Consider the following 24,346-nt stretch of genomic DNA (forward strand, 5'->3'; position numbering starts at 1 on the left):
AAATGCTGGCTCTGTGTTTGTGGCCATGTGTCTGTCTTGGGGTTGCTATGAGCAGGAGATAGAGCAGAATCTGTAGTTTTACTCTGTGTTTCCCTCGTCCCTTTTGCAGAATTGAGCATTTTGATTAAGAAATGAGCTGTAATCCTGTAGGTGGCTGCCAGCAGAGCTCCATGCAACTGCTCTTGCAGCAGAACCAGGTCTTCTCTTGTTGAAGCACCAGCACAGCCAGGAGCCCAACCTGTCCCTTGCAAACTGCTGCTAAGGACTTGCACACTGCAGTTCAAGTCTCTGCTCAAGGCAGAGAGCAGTTCACTGCCCTTAGCCTCACTGTCTTGTGGGACTCAGACCCCTGGGAGAGGATCAAAAGCCCCATTGTGTCATTGCAATGGAACTGAGGAGCACCTGAGGCTTATGGTTATTCTAGTGCTCTGGCCTTCCTGCCTTCCTGAAGAGAAGCAGAAATGATCTCTCCTCACTATGGAGTTTTGTTCCTATTGTGTGACGCAGGACATTCTCTACTCAAGCCCTGGCAGGCTGGCAATGCCTGACTCCTACTGTTGCAGCTGCAGCTGGGACCACTGACCACCTGGCCACGGTCATCCTGCCCTAAAGGCTGTGTCGTCCTGTGCATCTTGGGCTGGGTAAACAGGTGCAGGCTGGAGCCCAGCCTGCAGGCAGGCATGCAGGGACTGAGCAGGGCAGAGGGCATGCTGGGCTCAAGGACTGCGCTCAGGCAGTGGAAAAGAGCAGTGGAAAACAACCACCTGTGGGAGGTCAGTACTGAGGTATCAGGACAGAGATCCTTGTTTCAGAGTCAAAGTGGTGGAAGGAGCTGTGTCCAGGTTACTTTTTCTGCAAGAGATGCTGACCTTCATCAGAGGTGTAGAGGCTCTGGTGTCTGGGACCTGCTGTGGGGTTAGGGAGGGTATCTCGAGTGTTTGAGACCTCCCCAACATCAGCCTATGTAGGACAGGCAAATAGTTCTCTGCAGTGTTGTGACATTTTCCCTGTCGTTTACTCATTAACCCAGACCCACTGCCCTGGCCCACATTTGCCCTTGAGTTCCACACGTCCTTGTGTTTGCTCAGCAGAGTCTTGCACAATGGAGCAGGACAGTCTGCAGTTGCACAGTGCTGGGTGGGTTCTGCTCTGCATCCATTGCTGCTCTGGGGGAACTGTTGGCTTTCTACGTGGTATTGCCGAGTGGCCCAGGATACTGAGGGTCACAATTTAAAACATACATTTTAGGAAAATCCAAACACCTACCTTGTTATGAACCTGGGGCTTGATGCTTTGTGTTCCTGGTCCTGTCACACGGTGATGTGTAACTGCAATTGTAACAATAGTCTGCCTGGTCTAGCACCCATCCAAGGGAAGCCTTTGTGCAGCTGTGGCTGACACACATCTGGCAAGGAGACCATGACATGATCATGCTAAATTCCCATGGGATTGTGAGTGGGTCATGCTGCTTTCTGTCTGGCAAGCTCTGTGTTCACTCCCCAGCATTTTCACGAAACAACTGACCTGGAGCAGCAGTATGTGTTTTCATCCTCTCCTATCTGATTGGCAGGCTCCAGCAGTCTTCTGGATATTTATTCCAATATTTTCACCTCACAGTCACCTCAGTGTGCTCAGCCTGTGCTCTCGTCCAACAACTGCCAGCCACTTTGGAGAACATGCCTCTTAGGCCTGCCAAGATCCTCTGAGGGTGACAGTGGTTCTGCAGTGTAAATGCATCAAGCAGTGGGATTGCCCTGCTGGTGACTCATGCAAAGTGTTGTAGAGAGGATGGGTGCCCAAGAATTCAACTCTACGAAGTCTGTGCACACCAGGAGCTGAAACATCAGTGCTGTTGGGGTTAAGACAACCTCGTTGCCCTGACATTGCTGCAGGTGGGTGGGAGGGAGAAATGGGAATGAGAGCATATAACACACAGTGGTTTTTTGCATGAAAGGATGGACTTCCACAGCTGACCATCTCTGCCATGGCAGTCAATTGGAAAAAAGTGCTTCCTTTCAATCCAAATTTTAATACAGAGCTTTCTCAGAGTGGTGGGACATAAGGGTTTATCCCCTCCTAGATGGTCTCTCATACCTGACTCTGCTCAGCATCCTGTTTTCTGAGACTCTGTATCTTTTAGTAAGTCGAGAGAGTTGGAAGGATACAGGCACATGACCTGGTTACCGCTGCAATAGAGTTAATTTTCTTTTTAATAGCTGGTACAGCGCTGTGTTTTGGATTCAGTACGGCAATAATGTTGGTAACACAGTAATGTTTTGATTGTTGCTAAGTAGTGCTCACCCTGTCAAGGACTTTTCAGTTTCCCATACTCTGACAATGAGGAGCTGCACAAGAAGCTGAGAGGGAACATGACAGCTGACCTGAACTGGCCAAAGAGATATTCCATACCACAGAACATCATGGCCAGTATGCAAACTGGGGGAGTTGGCTGGCCAGGGACAATTGCTGTTCAGGGACAGGCTGGGCATTGGTCAGTGAGTGGTGAGCAACTGTATTGTGCATCATTTGAGTTTCTTGAGTTTCATTTATCTCTTTTTTATCCCCTTGTTGTTGTTAATAAGAGCAATAATAAAAATAATAATTGTTATTTATTGCTATCTCGGGCTCTGCAGCTTCTGTGCCGGAATGCGAGGTGCTGCGACCTTGCAAGAGCGTCTCGTTAGCGAAGCCGCTCGGCAGGACCAGCCACTCTCTCACACACGTGTGCACGCACAAACGCACGGACAGCTTCAGTAAGATGGGTAAATGGCAAAGAGGCAGGAAGGGTCTCTGCTTAGAGTTCCACAGGAGCAGTTTATTGCTTCCACACTGTGAAGGATTCCAGGGAGAACAATGGCTCAGGTTTAAATACGGGAGTGGGGCAAGCACCAGGGACCAATGGAGAAGCTCTGGGGGAGTGGCGAGGGGCAAAGGCCAATGCGGGGAACCTGGAGTGGAGAACTTTCTATGGCATGGGACATATAAGGTAGCAAGGGGGTGGGGTGGCCAGTGGCCAACCAGGGGAGCAGAACTGGGATATATTAACATAGCAGGGCAAAGCATGCTGGGGGAAGTCTTTCTGGTCACCCCAACCTAGGGAGGATTTTCTGGTACCCGGGGCTGTCTCACCAGCGGACTCTCTCTGTCCCTTGTACTGTAGGCTCACCATCCTCCACAGTTATTAACAACAACAAACAGCAGCAACAACAATAATAATAATTTTGCTTTATTTCAATTATTAAACTATTCTTAACTCATTGGTTTTACCTTTTTCTGATTCCCTTCCCTATCCCTCCAGGTGGCAGGATAGAGAGTGGTAGTTAGTTGCCAGCTGGGGTTATACCACAACACCCATCCAAAGGAACATTTAATACATCTGTAGAATGTGTAAGACAAACCACAGAAATCACCATCATGCCACTGCACCTTTTACCCTTTTGCAGTGGCTTGATGGATTTGAGATGGCTGATACCTGGCAATGTGAACCCAGCACTCACCCTCACAGCTCCAGTCACTCCTGTGAACCTAGACCTAAATTATTGACAAGAACATAAATGCAGAAACATGGCTGAATTCAGTGGGAGTCAGAGGCCTAAACTGCTGAGGACCTGAATTTACCTTTGTCAAGCCTGGACTTGATGATCCTCGTGGGTCCCGTCTGTGAATCTGCTAGGGCAGCTTTCCTGGCTTAATGGCTTCTTTGAAAAACATAATCTTTGCCATGAAGCTCATGTATACATAAGGATACTACAAGCTAAGTATAATGGACAACAACATCATTTGAGCCTGCAATCATTACTGACGTCCTACACCAGAACAGTTTCATGTATAGCAGGTTGCAATAAAGAAAGCAAGGGCTTAAATGCAGCATTTCTTGAGCCAACGGATGAAAAGAGACCACACAATTCTGTAGTGTATGCAAATTTATTCAACTCTGCAATTATTTATTTACAACTAATGACTGATACCAACAGATGAGGTAAAAATATGAGGTATTGATATGAGTATAACATTTAAAAATGCAATTATCATAATGTATCAATGTAACAATACAAAACACTGTGGTAGCTGAATGGTAGACATGGCATAATGTGCATTTTGAAGAAATCTTATTTCAACAATACATGGCTTGGTGATGCCAGAAGCACATGACAGAGCTTCTGCAAGGGTAGGAAAACAACCCTGCCTTGCTAAACATGGCAGGTGGCACAGGGCCCCTTCCAGACTTCTCAGACAGAATGAAAACACTGTTCAGGTTTTCCCTTCTTTTCCTTAAGACATTATTTATTGCCAGACACTGCCATTCCCAGGGCTAGAAATTCTGTGCCTGTTAATGCTGAGGCACTGTTGTATTTATTTATGTAAACTAATGTAGCAGAAGTACTCTAATTGCTCATGTTTTGGAAAACAGCCGGCATGAAATCTGCTGCCATGGCCACAGGCATTTGGGAGGAGGTGCTGCTTTCTGGAATGGCATTCCCAGCTGAGGAGGCACTGTTTGCTCCTGGGAAGGCTGAGCCTGGGCAGTGGTGGTGCCCTGCAGCCAGCAGGTGACCATCAGACTCCACCACGGCCACGTAAGGGCCCCATGAGTGCTCCCCTGTCTGCAGGACTTAAAGCTCGTAATAGCTGCACACTGCAACTACTGTTGGCCATAAGGCAGGAGCTCCCAGGCAGCCAACATCCCTGATCCTAGGACTTGCCTGATAGAACATGGGTGACACAGCTCATGGGTGAAGATGACAGTGACTTTTTTGGAGTCCTGCTCCTTCGCAAGGACACCCTGGAGCACTGTGGGTCACCCTGGGTCACCCTGTCCACCCTGAGGTCCCCCAGGTGTGCTTCCTCAGATTGCAGGGCTGTCCCCTGCCAGCTCAGCCCTCATGCGTGTGCAGGATGGCACGTGGGGTCATGCTCTCGCAGCTGTCACCCAACACAGTCCCCTGCACAGCGCCCACAGCCGGGGCATGTCCAAAGCTCTGGCTTTGAAGAGACTTCCCCATTTACTGAATTGGGGCACAAAGCTGTAGCTTCATGTAGGAAATGTATCCTGCGTAATTGACCTCATACTAATCTTCCTGGATTTTGGTGGAAGGACTGAGCTGAAACATGGGCTATGAATGACTCCACTGGTTTATGCAGCAATAAATAAAGTCCAAGTGAACAAATATGATTAATGAAGAACAGTATTAGCAGGCTTGTACATTCTTATTGAGTCATAGATGTAATAACATTTTGGTCTTAGGTTAGTTAAAAACAAAATGGTGCCCTGCCTCAAAGGCAACGTCGACAAATTATTATTATTACTTTTAAAGCATTCTTCCATTAGCAAAATAATAGGTCCCTGAAAATGAAATTATATAATAGGCTTAAATGGCTCCTACTCCTCATAGTCCTAATCCTGCTCCCACCAATGCCTACAGAGGTGGGATCATGCAGATCAGTGCAATAGAAGATGAAAATGCTTGCTGTTACTATAAAAGCAATCTTTCCAAGAATAGCATTTATTTAGTTTTTTAAATCTCCAAGATGTGTTTAAAATCTTAAAAAAGCATAGTTTTTTGTATAGTAAGAATATTAAAATGCATGGTGTTCATCTGCACATCTTTGTGTCCACTGGATGTGGAAAACCTGCTTTGGATTAGCCATCTCTATGGGAGAAGGAAAGAACAACACAGAAACACTCAGAACCTAGACAAAATGCTTAAAAAAATAATTATTTTACAGCTTAATAACTTACCAGTCTGATTTCAGCCATCTCGGGACACACAGCGTTACCTTGTGCTGTCCGAGGATGGAAAGACCTGGAACACTGCACACAGTGAGGTTCTCTATTGACAGACACCAGTCATTAAGGCAGCAGGTAAGTTTTCAACACCTTCTACTGACACTCACAATTCTGCAGCTGGACATAAATGGCCTCCACAGTGTCTGTCTCAGATGCATCTCCATGTATTTTATTTGGTGAGACTGATTCCCTCCTCATTATTTTTAAATGTACTGTAACCTCCTTCTTCCCTAGTTCCTGTAATTCTTCCTACATCTATTTCTAGGTACCTTCTCATAGCACACACAAACACAAAACATATTTGAGAACAGGAGTTTGTTATCACACGAATTATGCCTGGTAGCCCTGTGATAACAGCAAACACAGCTTAGGTAGCAGTGACACACTAAGAAACAAGTGACAGATCCACTTCAGGTCCAACTGATGCAAGTGATTTGCACTGAGTTATATACAAAATAATTAATTTATACATATACATATATATAGATAGAATATTGATAAATATATACATACTGTACATTATTTATTTACAATTAAAATATGCTTCTTAGAAGCCTTTAAATACCAGAGTTATGTAACATACAAGTAATGGCAATAATCTGTTTTTAAAGTAATAAAAGCTCTCTGAAGAAATGTTTAGTTCAATAATCAAAATTAATACAGAGTGGATGTGAGGGAGGGGGGAAGGTGAAGTCTCCAGAATAAAAGTACTTTCCTATAAAATTCCTTTCTCAGCTTTGTATAGACCCAGGTCTGGCCAGATTTCTGCAGCTTAAATAAGACCTTTGCTTTCAGTATTCCTGTTCCCTGCCAGACCCTGATCTATGCTCACATGTTCCCAGGAACACTTCCTCAGATTTTTGTTTCTGGTCCCTCAGCAATCAGAGGTTGAAATGAGTTTCTGATCCTGGCAACTTCTGCTGCACACAGATGTCCAAAGCCTTTGTTGTACCACTCTGGGGAATGGCCTCTGCAGAAATGAAAAGAGAATTATTGAGAAACTCAAATACCCAAGAAATACACCCCACAGAAACATGCTTGCAATGCTTCTGGCTCCCCACTGCCCACGGTGGTGGTGGAGACTTCAAATACTTGTCATTTTAAGTGTACTCTGAAGTTCTCCCTTGCAGTAATCAAATAAGCAGATTCTATTTCTAGGATCACATCATAACATTGGTAGGCACTGAGTGGAGAAAAGACTGCAGGAAAACTCCAAAGCAGCAAAGCTACCCTAACCATGCCCTCTGTTCCATGAGCCTGAGGGCTTTGTCCTGCTGAATGGACATTACTTTGTGCAAGTGGGATACTTACTTTAGGTCAATCCTGCAGATGTGGGTCAGCCTGGCTTTTCCTGAGCCACAGGGCTCTATCAAGTACTGGGAGTCCATCACGATGGCTCGTACGGCTCCCATGAGAGGAGCCTCTTCATGTTCCACAGAGATGGAAACCAGCATGCACATCCCCTTGGGCAAATCAGTCCTCCACGTCCTGCAGGAACATAGGCAAGACGGAATCACTTTAGCGATGAAACTTTTGGGCACATGAGTAAGAACCAGAATTAAAGTTACAGTTTGCTTGTCTGCCTGTCCTTGTTGCCTGCAATGCCAGTGGACCATCCTAGGAGTCCCTGGAGGAGTTTCATGTTCCCCAGTTGGTAGTCTGACCGTGATGTGGAATGGCCACCCATCTACGTGGCTCTGGGTGGAGAAGTTTTGCTTCTCCACAGGAGCACTTTGTAACCATTATGTATTATAGGGCATGACAGAGCCTTTTGCAGTCAGACGGAAGTTCTGGAAAGGAGAAAGAGTGAGGATAAGCCATCCAGCAAAAGCTGAAACTGTGCATTGTACCCATGCAGATTTACAGAACAAGAAATGTAGTACAGCAGAAATCCTCACTACTGCACAGAACATGTTTCAAGGGTGTCTGAATTAAAAACAAAATGTCCTTCCATTTTTTTTGCTCTCCCAAGTTTCTAGCCTCTCTTACATGCTGGAGAAGTTTTCCACCAAGTTCAGGAGACCTAGACTTAAATACTTAACATTTTTTTGTTGTTCTGTAAGCATTCTCTACTTGTTCTGATGTCTCACATCTTTCTCATCTCCACTGAATCTCAGAGGACAGGTCTGTGCTCTTTCCTATGCTGTGGGAAGAAATGAGAAATTCCCACTGTGCTGTGCAACATGCATCATCTTGCTGTGGATTGTCTGAGATAGGGATTATGCTTCCTTGGGAAGTATCATATTTTAGCAGGTAAGCTCTCTCAAGGACTGTTGAAGCTTGGACTTCAGCAGATAATTTTAACATTCTGCATTTTTCTTACATGAAACTGAGCTATTATTCAAGACACTGCAGGAAGATACTAACCAGAAGGTTTTACATGTGCCTGGGCATTAATAAAATTGATGAGCTATCTTGGCAGATGAAACACATGGGAGAAGGAAATCGCAGCTGAGATCCAGTATGAGAAATGCTGAACCATCTCCTGTGAGTGCTTGCACAGTGTTTAGATATTGCCCACATAATTTTGCTAACTACCCAGCACTACCTGGGGCCATTTGGGATGTGGAAAGTTCTACATCCCAGAGATTTCAGAAGACTTATGTTTCCTGTTCCCAATCAGATAGATTTAGGCCAGTTTAAGCAGTTCTTTAAATGCCTTACAGTAGTAATATCAGGCATGGCACCTAACTCACCCAAATGCTGTCATACTTAACGAACATTAAACACTTGTGGATTCTTCAATAAAAGTGATGCCTGTGCAGGGCAGCTGAGAGCTGTGTCATATCCCAGGCATATGAAACATTTCCCCTCTCCTCTTACCATCAGAGTCTTCTCTGGGGAGCCTAATCCCCTTGTTATGACTGTCACATTGAAAAAAAAGGGAGCAACTAAGTTGATCCTTTCACAGCCCAGTGTTTGACTGAGAAGGAGAAAATTGCCATCTGTTAAAATATATTTATTCATGTCCCCAGAGATGTATTATAATTTCACTGTTCCCTTCCCACCAATCGTAAGGTATCAAATGGACTGCGGCATTGCTGGCTAACCTTGCTCTAGACTTAATGATATCAATCAAAAGAGATAAACAACAGAATCTGACAGATCTGCCTGATGGCTGCTTTCAGCCCTTAAGAACCCACCAGGATTCATTCTTATGATATGTATTTCAGTCCTCGGGGGTCATTCTGCCTGGGTTAGTGAAAAGAACAAGAACTCGATAGCAGGATTTGCCTTTAACTGATGTGACTGCACAGCAGGTCTTTAAAGAACATAAACCACCACGAAACCTAATAGTGAACTAAGTGGCAAGTGAGATGACCAAATTACGGTCATCAAAACCTCCCTGCCGCTCACAGACGATCTTCTCGGTGCCAAATTTATCAGTGCTTCAAGCTAATAACATTATATAAGAAGATTATTTATAAAATAATGATAGATATATAATTATATGAAATATAAAATACATATTTAATTATAAAATAATTAATTTAGCCCAGAATACTGTGGGAAAGCAAAGGAAATAGAGTAATGGGAGCATTGATTACAGAAAGCATTTTTTAAATCTTCCCCTAAGAGTTCCAATAATTCTTCCCCCGTACCAACAATGTCTGTGTGTTGTCATCTTCTAAGAGACTACTAAAGTTCATAAAAGGGATGTACTTTCATAATTATATTTTGTTTGGCTCATTTTTTTCTTTCAATCTTCATTCCCTTTAATACAATTCTGACTCACTGGAGTACTTCCTTTGTCAAAACGGCTTTGTATTTCTCTGGCACATCATTTCAATCAAAGAAAGCAGGGACCAAAAACGGGAATGCACAAAATCATCCTGAAATAAATAACTGTGGGACTGACCCTGTAAGTGAAATATGTCAGCAGCTCCACAATAGCTCCTAGCAAGCAAAGGCCAGGATTTCTAAGGCAGAAAGTGCATAAGAGGGTTATTTTTTTTGACTGTTCTGTACGGGCAGATAGACAATGGCAGAACTGGGATTGAATGTGGAATATTGATACACAGCTATACATTTATTTGAGAGAAATCATCCCCTGGAAGATAGAATACAAATCTACTGCCTCTTTCTGTTCATTTCCACACTAGGATTTTTATGGATCAGCATTTCTTTGTTTACAAAGACTCCAGCTGAAAATTTGAGATAATGACTTATATAGACACTGTATAACAGCCTTAGCTTAAAAGCACCACTATCTTCTCTTCTAAACATTTGGCTCTTAAACATCAAACATTCCCCAGAGAACAGCAAAAGCAGCGTAAAAAACAGTTGGGTTCTATTTGCACTGTTTTGACAACAAACAAAGCTAAGAGAGAAGAGCAGCTATTATCAGACATCTGTTCTGAGGAAGAAATTATATTTATGGCCTTAGGAGTATGTGCTGCTCAAATTACATCAGAGAAAAGGTCAGCATGCTCTAGGTGTTTGACTAATTCAGTTTGAGAAATCAACACTGCTGCCCAGAAGTAGAGTTCCTGGAGAGCAATTGCACAGATGTGAAGGCTGAGATAAGTCCAGATCTTCCTTTGTGCGCTGCAGGAGGCAAAGGGACCAGAGAACTGCCCTCAGCTTACCTGAGAACAACAAAGTCTCGGACCGGGTGAGGAGCCATGCTGTTCAAAACATACTGGTAAACTTCTGTCTGCTTGTCCAGGCTCTCAACCACCTTCCACTGCAAGAAGTCCTCGTCCCAGAGGTGACGTTCTCTCAGCACTCGGTTCAGGACAACTGATGGGGGGGCTTCAACTTCAACCGAGGCTTTCCAAAGCCTTAGTGGGTTCCCATCGCCAACCTGAAGTAACCAAGAACACAAATCCCCCATATGCCTGTGTTCAGCAGACAATAACTGAAGGCAAAATCTCAATATGTGTGTTTGACTTCAGCTTAAGAGCATTCCTATTTCCCTGCTAATCATTACTATTATTGCTATTGCTGCTGCTCTACTAGTCCTGCATGGAAATCTGAAGTGATTCATTACTTTGCTCTCACAACAGAATATATCTGGACTAGCTCCCGTAGTGCCAGTGAAGTTCTGCACTACTTCTGGTGTGACAGACACTTTTTCAAGTCCAAACATCCTAAGTGTAATGACAAATATGTGTCTGCAGAAGTAAAAAGAGATGAGAGACTGAAGCCCTGGGCTGAAATAAATAAACTACCTTAGGCAATCTTATACACTATCTGGGACTGAGGGTCCATTAACCCTCCTGGTTAAGTCAGGGGGAGCAGAACATATGCTAATTCAGTCGTGTCAGGTACACAGATGTTTGCTCCTCAAAATAGCTGCAAGGAAGTATTGGGAAAACACCTTTCAAAGAGCACAGACTGATGGCTAGCTCCTCCTTGCTCACAGATCCTGTTTCTTGAAATGCCTCCACAGCTTGCAGTAAGGGGAGCAGAAAGTGCTGGGCTGTGCACAAGGTGACTATCCTAGATTGCACACATACAGCTTTTCTGCATGGTTTTGGGGCATTATTGCCTATTTCAGGCAGTAAACAAGTTAACTGTAATCACTGGATCTTGCAAGTCTGGCTTTTCTAACCCCTCCCTACCCTATCACTTTCATATACCAGTGTGAGTACTTCAGAAACCTCTAGGACCTCCCACAGACCCAGGACTGTTTACCCAGAAACTCAGCTTCCACACCTCCTACCTTAAATTATTTCATGTTGTTGTAATTCTTTCTCCCCAAAGGTTTCAGCTCCCCATTTCCCTGGCCCTGGAGCCCCAGACTCCCCTCTTTAGTCTCACAGGTCCTTGACCACTGGCTGCACAGGCCTCTATTCCCTCTCTCCCATCTCCCACGTCCTGCTCCCACCTGAGCCCTGTTACTTTGTCCCCAGCCTCCCACAGTCCCTCCCTGGAAAGGTCACTCACAGAAGCTGGCTACAAACCACAGTAACTGTGGTTTCTTTGCCCTGACAGAAGCATTGCACTTTCTCAGGTTGGGGTAATGCTGCCTCCTGTCCCCTCACCATCCAGATCCCACATTCCTCCCAGTGCCCTTCTCCTGCCTAATTAGTGCCAGACAACCCATAATCCATCCCCTCCTCTTGCTAGCTGCTGCTGGTTCGGAGACCCCTCTGTTTTGCTATTGCATTTCCAGCAGCCCTGAACTCCACTGTCTGCAGGGACCCTGCAGCACCCTCTGCCTTGCTGCAGTGGTCTGGCTTTCCCTGAAGAAGTGATGGAGCCTGAAACAAATTCAGAAATTTTAATAAAAGCTGCAGTATCAAAAATCCACTTGAAAAAAGGACAAAAGGATCAGGGATAAAACTGGTGATATGGTTTGCCTGCTTAATAAAGCATTGGAGAAACTGAAGAAGTTCTGTAATTACTTGTGTTCTAGCTGTGTTCTCCAAACTGCTGGCAAACATCAAGAACTGGTCAGAAACTTTGCATGCCTCCAGTCAAAGAGCTTCCCCAGGTAATGTTCTCTGTTGTTTAACATCTCAGCTCACTGTTGTGTTGTTTGCTGTGTCACTTACTTGACCCAGCTTGCTTTGTGTGCCTTTTTCCGGAATCTCATACTTGAATTACTGTTGTATTACATTTTTAACTGCTTTTAGTAATCTTTTTAAAAATAAAAAAAAGAGTGTTTGTCAAAAAGAAAGGTGTGCGTTTTGCCATGCAACATGTCAGGGTGCCCCATAGCTGAGCTGCATTTTGCTTTGGTTTCTTTGCTGCTTCTTCTATGTATCCCCAAATTACCTTTTTGTAGGCGAGTTCTGTGTTCTCTACACTGGAACATGTGACCCATCCTTTGAATTTCTCTTTTGCTTCTTTCTGAAGATTCTGCATGAGAGTTTCCAGGTACATCTGATAGTTCCCTCCTTCCTCATCCACTTGTTTCCCAAGCTCATCCAGGGTAGGAGAATGCACTTCTGCATCAACATAGGAGTTTCGGGATTGGGTGATCATCTCGTGTGGGACCTGCCACAGAAGGGAGGGAAAACACACAGGGAAAATCTCCTGCTGAGAACTTTTCCTGAAGGCAATGTGTTCTTAGGCTGATGGACCATTCAGCATCCAATTGCATGAGCCTATGATCTGTAAAATGCATACCAATTTCTGTCTTTATGCAAGATGAAACATCAAAGTAGTCTAATGAAACAGCCCATGGCTCAGAACAGCACTCCTCATGCAGAACCATGTTAGACTGATCAACTGGATGTCAATACACCCCTATTACTCCTTTAGCCCTCAGAAATATTGCCTTCTGGGAAAGGCAGATATGAGCATTTGCTCTACTCCAGCTGCAGTGTAAGTAGCTGCAGGAATGACTGCAGCTCTCTGTGTGATTTTTACTTTATTGCACGACACACAGAAATAAAGTGTATGAACAATTATTTTTAAGATTAATAAGTTTTAATTGAGGCATTAAAAGCATTGTAATAAAATTTTACACTAGCAGATTTTGATTTGAATTAAACTAAAATTTCCTAATCCAGTGGTTTGGGTTGAAAACTGTTACAGAATAATTACCCTGCATCTTTTGAATAGTAAAAGGGAACTGCCATAAAGAAATGAGATAACTAAACTTTAGATTAAGCAAGTTTACAAGTAAGTGAGGCACCAATCTCTGAGCTAACACAAGACAGAAAATGTAAGCATAAACATAAATACTTCAAAGGGTGATGCATTATGTGGCCATGAATAATGCTGTTTGAGTCTGTCACTCACCTCAAAAAGTTTGTTGCATTCCATTATCATGTGAGCAAGGCCCTGAGTAGCTGCCAGGTTTTCACTGAGGTCCTTCTGATCTGGCTTCCCTGTTGCATATTTTTTCTGTATTACTCTGTAATTGAATTCAGTATCTCAGGTAAAGAGCTGAATATTTTTAATATGAAAGCAAAAAGCAGCACGATGCTCCCAACACCAAAGAGAAAAAACCCTATCTTTAGTTTCTATTTATCACCAAGACTGCTCAAACTGTTGGGCCATTTTTAAAAGAAAAATGTTTACCTAAAACATTGTTGAGCCAAAGGTAAAAGCAGGAAAGGTTATACATATCCTGCATGATGTGTTGTACATTTTGAAATAGATTTTTAACAGACATGACGTAAAGTGGTTTACATTGTTCCTGCTTAAAGCACTTGCTCAGACATGGGTTATACATGTACTTGACCAAGAATCTCAGTATTCCGAACCAGATGGGAGGGAAAAAGAGTCAAGAGGGACCACTAATGTTTAGCCTGGCTATGCTCTGTTTAGTCTACACTCAGCATGTTACAGTTTTAATGTGGCCTGAAATAAACCCTGTTTCCGAATGGCAGAATGTAGACAGTAAACTGAAAGTGAAAAAACCCATTCATTGAAAACTACATATCAAAATCCTTTAAAATATGGTTGATCTTTGACTTCAACCAGAGCAAAATCAAGCCCTTTTCCTTCACAGAAGGAAACTGCAAAACATGCAAAACTTACTAGTGCCCCATTGAAAATTCAGCATGAAAAGCAGGCACTGCATATTCACAACAGACAGCCAGAAATGCCTGCTGGGCTTGTGAAAACAAGTGTGCTTCTGGCTCTGCAGCAGGGGTTTTCTCCTCTTACTGAAGCCATGCCCTGTTTAATGTGTGCTGGAAAGCAGATGATTTGGAAAATTTTGTCCTGCATACCACTGAAAGCATCACTCGGTATTAAGGATGGGACTATTTATAATGCTGAGAAGAAACATACCTTGGTGAGCTTTCTTTCTTCACTATATTGAGATGGAAGAGGGAAGGGGCCAGACAAACAGCGATGTTCATGGGAGTCATCTGATTTTCCTCCACAGAGGTGACGTCGCTGAGGAAGCAGAGCAGAGTCTGCAGAACCTCCCTGTTCTCGTCGGCCATGAGCATGATGGCAGCCTGCACTGCCTGCAGCCGCTGCTCCTTGGGGACGTCTGGGAATGAGCAAGTGACGTTCAGGGGGTCAGTTGTGAGATCAGATAAGGGGCTGGAAAGATAAAGTTACCACAGACATTCACAGTCCCCTCAAGTGTTCCACAAACCACGAAGATGTGGTGCTTAGGGACATGTTTCAGTGGTGGACCTGGCAGTGTTAAGTTAATGGTTGAATCTTAGAGGTCTTTCCTGACCTTAATGATGGCTTTGTGAAGAGGCAGATGACAGGGGACCAAGGGGAAAAGATCAGCTGCCTTCTGGACAGCTCAGTTTTGCTCATCCACCAAGCACAGCTTCCCTCTCCAGGGTTTGGAATTCCTCTGTTTGTTTGAAGGGCTGCTCCCAAGAAACACACTGGACTTATTTAAAGTTTTTGAAGGGAGACTAGTACTCAGTACTCCTAGCTTTAAATGGTATTTTTCAGGTTTTCTTTGTCCCCTGGCAAGACAGAAGTTTAAAAGTCTTACGGAAGTTTCGGGAACACTTACATTTGTGTCATAAATCATAAAAGAGTTTAATGAAAGAAGCAATGGATATGCTTAAATAGCACCTCAGACAGTTTCATTTCTAAAACTACCATAAGTTCTCTCAGTTTGGACTTTGAGTCCTCCTCTGGGTATTACATACTCTCTCTATAATTGAATGGAAGAAGAACAAAAGCAGATTTACAGTAGAGGGAACAGCCAGCTTTTAAGATTTGACTGCTAGCCTTGTACAAGCACTTTATTTTAAAAGCTTTCAGACATGAATGACAAAATGAACACAGCCCAACACTGCTAAAGTTTCTAAAAGCAGCAAGACCAGGTTTTTCTGAGAAGTCAGAGGAGCCTTTGCTAAATCCACGCAATGTGTCTTTTCTTCCCACAACACCTCCTGGTAATCCCTCCCTTCCCTTTATTGTTGCTCTAATGGGTCTGGTACATGAAGCAGAAGATCAGCCAGTGCTTCAAGTCACAGGTAAATATTAGGCAACTGAGAGTTTTAGGGAAATGGAAATAGTTTCATCAATGCTATGCTATATAGACTACTACACTAATCATCTCATTCCAAATCCTATGTGTTAACAGCAATTCAAGCCATTCTGGATATATGAAAAAGGTCTTGGATATATGAAAAAGTATCTTCAGGGAGTCCCAGAAAATCAGAAATCCCCTGCCAATATACTAGGAAAGAAAAAATTCTTCCTAACTTCACATTAAAAATTTGTTAAACAGAATGAAGGGTAAGAAAAACTCTCAGCTAGAGATTAGTTTAATTGCAGACGTTATGAAATACAATTGGTATCCCAGCAATTTTCAACATTTTTCTTTCTGTGAAATGAGTTTTGTCAGTACTGTCTGAAACAGAAAAATATATTTGTCGTGGGCCACATGGAAAAAAACCCCACTGCTACTCATTCTTAATCCAAACAATATTTTCTGGTGTCTACAGAGCCTGTCTTTTCTTGTTCCTACCTTGGTTTAAAGAGACTCATCCTCAAGTCTTTCTGAAATCCTTTAAACTCCTCGTGCATTTTAAGAACATCTTTCCTAGCTCATTTCTTTCCCCCTCTGACCAAAGAGAAGTTCTTCAGAGTTCCCACTGCAGTACCACGCAGACATTACAGAGTCCGCTTATGTCTCTCTTTACATTTTTTGTTGGCTGGTATCAGTGGTTCCCTGTTCAGTCTCACTTCTTGGAAAAGAGGAGCCCTTCTGGCTACAGAGCTGCTTATACTGACGACCCACCTAAAACATGGCAAGGGGGTAATTTACTTGCAATCTCTTCTGTGCAAAGATGGGACATGCCCAGTTTTCATCAAGCAATAGTTTAAAGGTGATTTGTTTCCAAGGACATGCAGAACATGTCTTTGTAGTGGATAATCTCCTCCTTGGCCATTGCCCATGGAAATGATCACAACTGCCATTTTATTAGCAGCCAGAATTCCTGTTGTTGTCCTGAACAAGCTTATTAATGTGTATGTGGGCAGACAACTTGTGAGCAGGAAAGAAGGGGAAATGATGGTCCAGGGCTAGGCACCAACTCTTGCTGTTAACTTATGTCCCAAGACATTGCGTACAGCCAAACCCACTAAACTTATTGGCAGTGCTGTCTCTCACATGCAGAATCCCAGCACTCTCTACCAGCTACAGACACTGTGATGGTAAATTCATTAGTGACTGTGTGCCACAGACAGATTTTTACAGTAAAGGGAAGCAACAGAAATATCTGAGATTCTTAAGCACTGGGATTATATGGAGTTTTAAAATGGCTTTCTATTGTTTTGGCAGCTGAAATGTCTGCCAGCGAAAAGACTAGACACACTTCTCTTTAGTGCTTCCAATTATTTGGCTTAGGCTGGCTGCATCTGCCAGAGTGCTGGCTGACTGGCCTTCATAATGGACATTGTCAGGAAAAATCTCCAATTCCTCTGGCTTTTCAGTGTTGTCCTCTCTGCTTATTTCTCCCTCAGTCTGGAGAAGAGATACATAGTCATTTCCTGATTCACAGGGACTTTCATTATTCTGATGCATGTGAGTCTCAGATTTTGCTGAAGATTGCTTATGCTGGAAAGAAAAGAAGAAATCCCCTGGTTTCTTTCTTTCTTTCTCTATGAGTTCTTTACATAGAGATTATGGCAGCTTGTTTTTTGCATTTTATTGACTATAACAAAAAAACAAATAATCAAAAGTCCCAGCAAAGAAGGGGACCACAGAGACACATATTCTCATGGTCAAGTACCACTTCTCCATGCCCAGATGACTCACTTATATTGAGATATAAGTGCATGAAACGGGCCCACAGTTTAAAGAAATCCAACAAAACCATGAGTCTTCATGCTTTTTATGCCCAGCAGCCTGTTCTTCTTTCTTCTTTCTGATCGTGAGCCTGGTATGAACATTGTCTCCATTAAATTTGAAAGGTTTAGGTGGTTCTGAAGACCTCTTAGTGAAAGGCTTTGAGGGCAGAGGAGTTTCTATATCTCAAAGGTCAGCAGAAAGAAACCTATTGTGTTACCACGCCAAAATTATTTACAGTATATTACTATATGATATATAACATTTTCCAATTGTTTATAATAGTAGAAATATGTAGAAATGGCAGCTTACACTGATAGATGTGCAGAAAAGTCTCTCCTAGTTTACTTGTGAGGAGGGGTTCTGGCAGGTCCCTGAAGAATTGCTTTACCATGTCAGCCACATCATACGCTGACTGGTCCTCATAGCTGACGTTTTCTGGGGAGCTCTCGTTCATCTGACGCAGGGCCTGGATTCGGGATTTCACTCCAGATTTCCGAAACAGACCCACCTAAAAACATACCATGATGAATGGGGTAAAAGGGAAAATATCACTTGAAGAATATATACACATAATATACATTTACATATAAATCTATTGCGGGGACTTTGATCACGACCAAAGCTTGGGTTGCTTGTTTTTCTCTAGGCACAAAGGAGGAAAATGTGCAAATGCAATTGATGGTCCCACAAGTCTTGCAGGCAAGCGCAGGCTCCCACAGCAGGATTGTAGGGGTTAATAATGCTGCTGCTCTCTGTCCTGTCCTAGAGGGAGGGTTCAGAGTGCCTTGTGGTTTCCCTGCTGCCTGAAGAGTTTAAGCAAGATGCTCTGCTGATATAAATCAGCCTGGCTTGCTTGGCTTGGGTGACTGACTGTTGATTTACTCCAGCTGAGAATCTGGCTCCTCATGTTTATTTGGGTATATATTTTGAAGACTAACAAGAAAATATTATGCTTAGCTAAGTAATAAATGCTGTGGCAAAAGATTAGTACATCCTGGTAGAGCTTTAAAATCAAGATGAAATCTGTGTTTTCCCTTTCCTGCTCTCTGCTTCCAAGAGTTCTCCCAAATTCCACTGAAAAGTCCAGTTTGGAAGTGGGGGCCACAGAGGGATTACTTGTGCAGTGTCACTAAGATACATTTTTATCCTATTTGCTTTCTGTTTGAAAGGAAGTGGTAATTCTTCAAATGATGCCTTCAAGGCAGGGCTGCCCTTTCTTGTCCTTCTCTGCCAGCAGAATTTCCCCTGGGCTGAATTCCTGGGCCTCAACCACACTGTTTATTCCCAAGTGAGTTTACAGTGTTTCATTTGGGAAGTGCTAACACTGTTTCCCTTCGGTTTTTTAGGGAAAAAGGTGAAATATTGAGAGAGACCTATGGAAAAGGCACATTTCCAGTTAGGAATTATATAATGTTGTTCCTCTGTGATTGCTGTCTCGCTGGTGATCCGTGCAGCTTCCTGCATGGCACAGTCCAGCAACAAACAGTAAAGGCAAGGAAATAAAGCCTTCTGGCCTTCTCCCCTTTACTTCTGAGTAAAAAGCAGCACAGAGTTCACACAGGACCCTCCTCTCTCTAGAACACCTCCCATGCTCACCTGGAGGGTATTTAGGACTTTGGTTAACTCGCACATTAATGACACTAATTACATAGATCATGGCTCTGTGAGGGGGTATTTTTATTTATTTATTTGGAGAAGAACCACTACACCAGACTGGCTGTGAGGCAGCTCTTCTATGTCTTCCTATTGATGAATTTAGTGTCACTTGAGAGCTAAATTTATGTATAGGAAGTAGAGGGCTGGAGTGTGCCCTGTCTTCTGTATTTATGATCCCAAGTGAAGCTCCGCTCTTCGTTTTGACAAGAAAGAGCATCCAGCTCTTTTCATCTGGCTTTCCCTTTCCCTTTCTCTTCTTCTTTTTAAATCCCTTTTCCTCTTAGAAATACGTGCTGAAGATGCAGAAGGACACTTGCTAACTCTGTCCAAAAAATAAAGTTTTGCCCTGTGGTAGATAAATGTGAGACCAGAGGCTCAGTTCTCTCCTTTTGATGAAAAGTGTCCTTGCTGGTATAAAGAACCATTAAAAACTTCCAGCTAAGTCTGATTTGAGAGGTCAGATGTCAAATCTCACCCATGCAATCTCCTGCTGCACATCATTCTGCTACTCTTGATCTCTGTTTAAAGACATTTATCCAAACTCCTATTTCCTTTTTTTTTTTAATTAAAAAAAAAATAATTAATCAAAAGAGTTCTTCACTTGATAGAAAAAGACATTTTAGGCTCTGTTAGGCTTTATTACAGACTTGTTCTGTAAATAAAAAGGGACTACAAATCATAAGGTTAGTCTGGCCCAATCTCTTTACTATCCTCATGCTGTGTGGATCATCTTCCCTACAAGCAACCTTACGATACATGACAGAAATAAAGATGCATTTGGAAAAGGCAAAGCAATTTCTATTTCACAAAGTGAAACCAAACTACATATTGTGCAAGTAACGGGGAGGCTCCTCATGCCAGGTTAGGGATTTCAGTGGCAGGAGACAGACATTATAACAGTTTAGAGCAACCTCAATGTTACCAAGTGTATGCAGTAGAGGCTCTGACACCTCTTCAGAACTCTACCCCACCTTCTGCAGGGCACAGAAGAGACACATAAGCAAGATGCTGGGGGAGACTGGAGGCTGCCCTGGTCTCTGTCCAGGCATTAGGAGACTTTGAATTAAACGGGAACAAAAGGAGTAACTGTAAAGCAGAGAAGGTGAACTGCCTGGAGGGTTTTTGCCTAGAAAGGATTTTGGTGAAAAGGTATTTTACAGGGTGCCAATCTGTACATCTTCTCCTTTTTTTTATTCAGTATTTTCCCAGTTGCACTCTGAGAAGAAACCAAAGCTGGATGGAAATGACCCTTCACAGAGCTCTGATGCTTCCCAGCGGGTAAACACAAATGGAGCATATACTTGTCTGAGACTTTCAACACCTTTTAACTGCCTCAAACCTCTCAAGAGCTTTTTCTTTATATTTTACTCTCCCTTTTACATTCTCCACAATTAATTCTCTCTCTAGTCTTTCTTCCTCTTGCTCTGCTTCTTAGCTGACAAGCCCATCCCTATCCTTACATCTCCTCTTCCTCCTACTTGGGCGTCTCCTCCTCCAATCTCATCACTAATTCCAGGCTTGCTGCTTCACTTTTCTTCCTACACTGGCTTTCCCAGCTCAGTACACAAACCCAGATGAGCCCCGTGGCAACCAGGCATGTTAGCTCTTGAATATATCACTTCTTCTTGTCTCTGTGCATCTTTCCCTTTCATCCTCTCTTAATAAATTTCTGACAAGATGTTCATCCCGCCCCTCAGCTCCTGCACTACATATGGTTGACAGAACTCATCTCACCTCACTTTTGACACTGTGGAGTTAGAAGTCAAGGTCTGACCACTACAGGATTCCTTGACAGAGAGAACTGATAGGAAGGACCTTCTCACTGGCTGCAAAGGGAAATGGATGTCATCCACAGGAGCGCCTTTAATTTTTAGATTTCAGTTTTAGGGAAGATGACTGTCACCCAAAAAAAAACCTGAACAGCAACCAGAATGGTGATTAGAAAATGTGAAGATTCAGAACAGACTAATTCCACCCTTTTCATGTGCTCAGAGCTAGGAAAGCAGCAAAGTCTGCAGAGCAAAGTGCTGGTTGCTCCTTTTGAACTTACAACTATCTAAAGGCAGTTATGAAAGAGGTCATATGACATGAGGTCAGTAACAGTAGAGGACTGAACATAATCAGCCAGGGGGTTTCTCCCAGTCCTATGTTCATAAAAATACATATCCTCATCCTTAGGGGAAGAACAGTAACGATATGATTAGTATGTCCCTCTGTAGCTAAAGGGAATAAAAAAAATCTGAAATACTTTGAGCATGAGGGTGTCCCGGCTGGCTTGTTGTAGCTAAGAACACTATAAAAGGCAATGTACCATAATGGCTTTGGCATTGAACCCCTGCTGACCTAACTATCTGGATATATCTGACTCTGTCAACAGAATACTTGGAATATTTTGCTGAGTTTGCTCTCTATTCTTGGACTTTTCTGTCTTTGCTAAGTAAATAAAACCTTTTGTACCATATCTTGTGAAATGGTGAATGCAGTTAACCCTCAATGGCAACAGTCAAGCATAAGCAGTACAAATACAGGTAAAAGTGGGGAGTCCTGATCTCTTCCCAGATTTCATTCAATACACATGAAGATCTCAAAATATTGTTTGAAGTAAACTGTGGTATACAAGTCAGCAGGACTGTTACAGCTACAAGAATCCAACAGATTAGCTGGATACAAATCCCAAACGGGCAAACTTTCAGTATTGGCACCAACTATCAAATCACCAGAGGAGATCTAGGCCCAACATGAGAGATAATAATCTTCAAATAATCCTGGTACTTAGCACAAAAATTCTCACTGTTGCTTGCTTAAAGTGGCTTTTCAGAAAAAAACAACAAGTCCGTGGAGTAAAGTTCCTACCTGGTCTAGACAGTTGCTCCGTAGGTAGCGCAGTGCTTGTTGTATGCTCTGAGGAAGAGGCTGTCCTGTTCTCTGGACATGAACTATCAGGGGCACACCAAAGACATTCTTGTCCTTGTAGTCAGGGACTTTCATCCTCTTCATGAACTTTGGCACAGACCTGAAAATTAACATGAACAGGCTTCATAAAAAAATCAGGGTATTTACACACTCTCCAAGTAACACTACTGACAGAAATTGATATCTGGGGCCTTTTTTATAAAGATGGTGAAATAACGTTTAATGCACAATACACAGACACTTTACAATTTGCATAATTGATTAATTTCTTAATGTCTGTAAGTGGATGGCCTCTAAGGTACAGCATAACAATCCATTCTAACAAAAACCTTTTACTACGCAGGTGTCATCCAGCTGAAGCCAACAAGGTTTAAAGCATCCTTTAGGGACTCACAGGAATGGCAGAGCAAACCTGAGTGGAGAGGGTATCTGAGGGAAAAGGAGGTTCAATCCTCTAACATGCTGAATGATCTTTATATACCAGTTACATGATTTAGTATTTCTATTGACTAAGAATTTACAATAAGAAATGATGGTGGGAAATCCCTATGTGTCAGACTCCTCCCTTGTGTTATATGATTTATTCTAGTTGAGTAACTTAAGTGAAGCTGGTGAGCTTGCTTTCTTCAAAAAATTGTGATGAAAACAAGAACCAACAATGATTCCCTTTTTGGGAGTCATGACTGCCATGGAATTAAAATAAAAAGGATGAATATGACCTAAATGTGACTAAGAGTTCTGTCATCTGTGTGGGAAGAAGTAAAAACTCATTTTAAATTACCTACTGCAGAAGTACAGTGCATAATTTTACAGCTATTTACAGTCCCTCTCTTAAAAATCCTTAGAGACTGGTTATAAAAACTGAAGAAATACTTGTCAGGATGAAAACCTTGTACAAAGAGCAGGAGCTGGAATTTGCTGTACTCTAGTCTGCTTATTTGAAGTTGTGTAAGGTGAGATTCATTTCAGTGCAGATGTTGTCAGCTAGCCACAGGGAGCTGCACCAAAAACCAATGAAATGGGGGTTAATCTTACTGAATTTTAGCTCTCCTACGGAGATTTAAAAAGAGTCAGCAGTCTGGACTAGCTCTATACCCACTCTAGAGAGAGACACCTGTGGAGGGTGACCCAAACCCTCAGCCTTGGATATAATGGGCTGCTTTGGAGTTGCCTGTCTTTTTCCTCTGACCACAAACAGCTGACCTGACTTTCTCAGATCAGATTTATAACAGATTACACTTTTAACTTTTCCTACTGGCTGATGTCAGTGAGGTGAATCTCACGTGTATCTATTGTATCTATTTTTCCATTTCTAAAGGAAAATTTGTCTTATGTAGCGCACAGATTAATTTAGTGGGATTTTGGAGAGGTGATTTGAGCATGAAAATCACAATATAAATATCAAGTCATAGTGTACCTGGACTGGGTGCCTCAGTGTATTAGGGAGAGATTCTGTCATTCTTTTGATTATTTCTGATACTTTTAAAGTCTTATCTATGCCCATTTCCATTTCTGGTGTACCTCAATCTGTGAGGCCCACCAGGGTGTGTGTACCATGAAACATGCAGGTTTCTGTAGCCAGTAGCTACAGGAGCCACATTGTGAGCACTCACATCCATGTGCGCTTCCCTCCACTCCCTAAGTGACCAGGTAGATGTCACAGCTGCCAGGGCTGCAAGCTCCCTCTAACACAGGTCCAGGCCTAGGCTAAAGCCTGCATCTTTGATTTATAGAGAAATGTCCCATAACTGTTGTAACCCTTCTTTTAAAGCACAAGCAAAGCAGTATCAAACACATTAAGCAGCAGCTGTTTCTTTTTGAATCACAAAATGAATTCCAGGTAGGACTTACTGTAAACTTTTCCTGCTTTTTAGTCACTCTCTCCTACTCCTGTTTATTTCCAGGATCTATTTCTGACTTTGCCAACAAGCCACTAGGCAGCAATGGATTAGAAGCGACAGTTTCAAATCCTACACTTGAAGTCAATGGTTCCTTCTAAATGCATTTACTTACTATCAGAGTAACAGAATTAGGAGAAACTATTTTCTTCCAAAATGTCTCTTTTCCAGTTATCAGTGGTACTCACCAGGTCCAGCCATGTTTGTTTGACATGGAGTACTTTTCCATGATGGCAGTGAGACGAAGCAGAGAGAATTTTTGCAGTAGATTCAGCTGGGCTGCTGACTGGTTGCTGATGTGAAGCGATGCAATGGAGCGGCTCAGGCGATGAGAGATTTGGAAACTATGCCATCGTAATCGCCTTTAGCAAAAAGAAATGACAGAAAAATCAGAGAACTGCTTTG

At 42.8% G+C, this 24,346-nt stretch overlaps 1 protein-coding gene across 11 annotated transcripts in view; it reads right to left on the reverse strand.

Annotated features, from left to right (window-relative positions):
* Window positions 1–3,908: 3,908 nt before the first annotated feature.
* Window positions 3,909–24,346, reverse strand: part of STARD13 (StAR related lipid transfer domain containing 13) — a 322,774-nt gene continuing 302,336 nt past the window's right edge. For all 11 annotated transcript variants that reach the window (XM_032099570.1, XM_032099572.1, XM_032099571.1 and 8 more), the window contains 9 exons: window positions 24,130–24,303; window positions 21,984–22,143; window positions 17,784–17,982; window positions 14,486–14,693; window positions 13,487–13,601; window positions 12,515–12,736; window positions 10,378–10,595; window positions 7,100–7,276; window positions 3,909–6,758 (listed from right to left, as the gene is read on the reverse strand). In XM_032099570.1, coding sequence (XP_031955461.1) covers window positions 6,641–6,758; window positions 7,100–7,276; window positions 10,378–10,595; window positions 12,515–12,736; window positions 13,487–13,601; window positions 14,486–14,693; window positions 17,784–17,982; window positions 21,984–22,143; window positions 24,130–24,303 — 1,591 coding nt within the window. In that variant the 3' untranslated portion in view covers window positions 3,909–6,640. The remainder of the gene's footprint in view (window positions 6,759–7,099; window positions 7,277–10,377; window positions 10,596–12,514; window positions 12,737–13,486; window positions 13,602–14,485; window positions 14,694–17,783; window positions 17,983–21,983; window positions 22,144–24,129; window positions 24,304–24,346) is intronic.

This window comes from Corvus moneduloides, chromosome 2, assembly GCF_009650955.1.
Source record: "Corvus moneduloides isolate bCorMon1 chromosome 2, bCorMon1.pri, whole genome shotgun sequence".
NCBI lineage: Eukaryota > Metazoa > Chordata > Aves > Passeriformes > Corvidae > Corvus > Corvus moneduloides.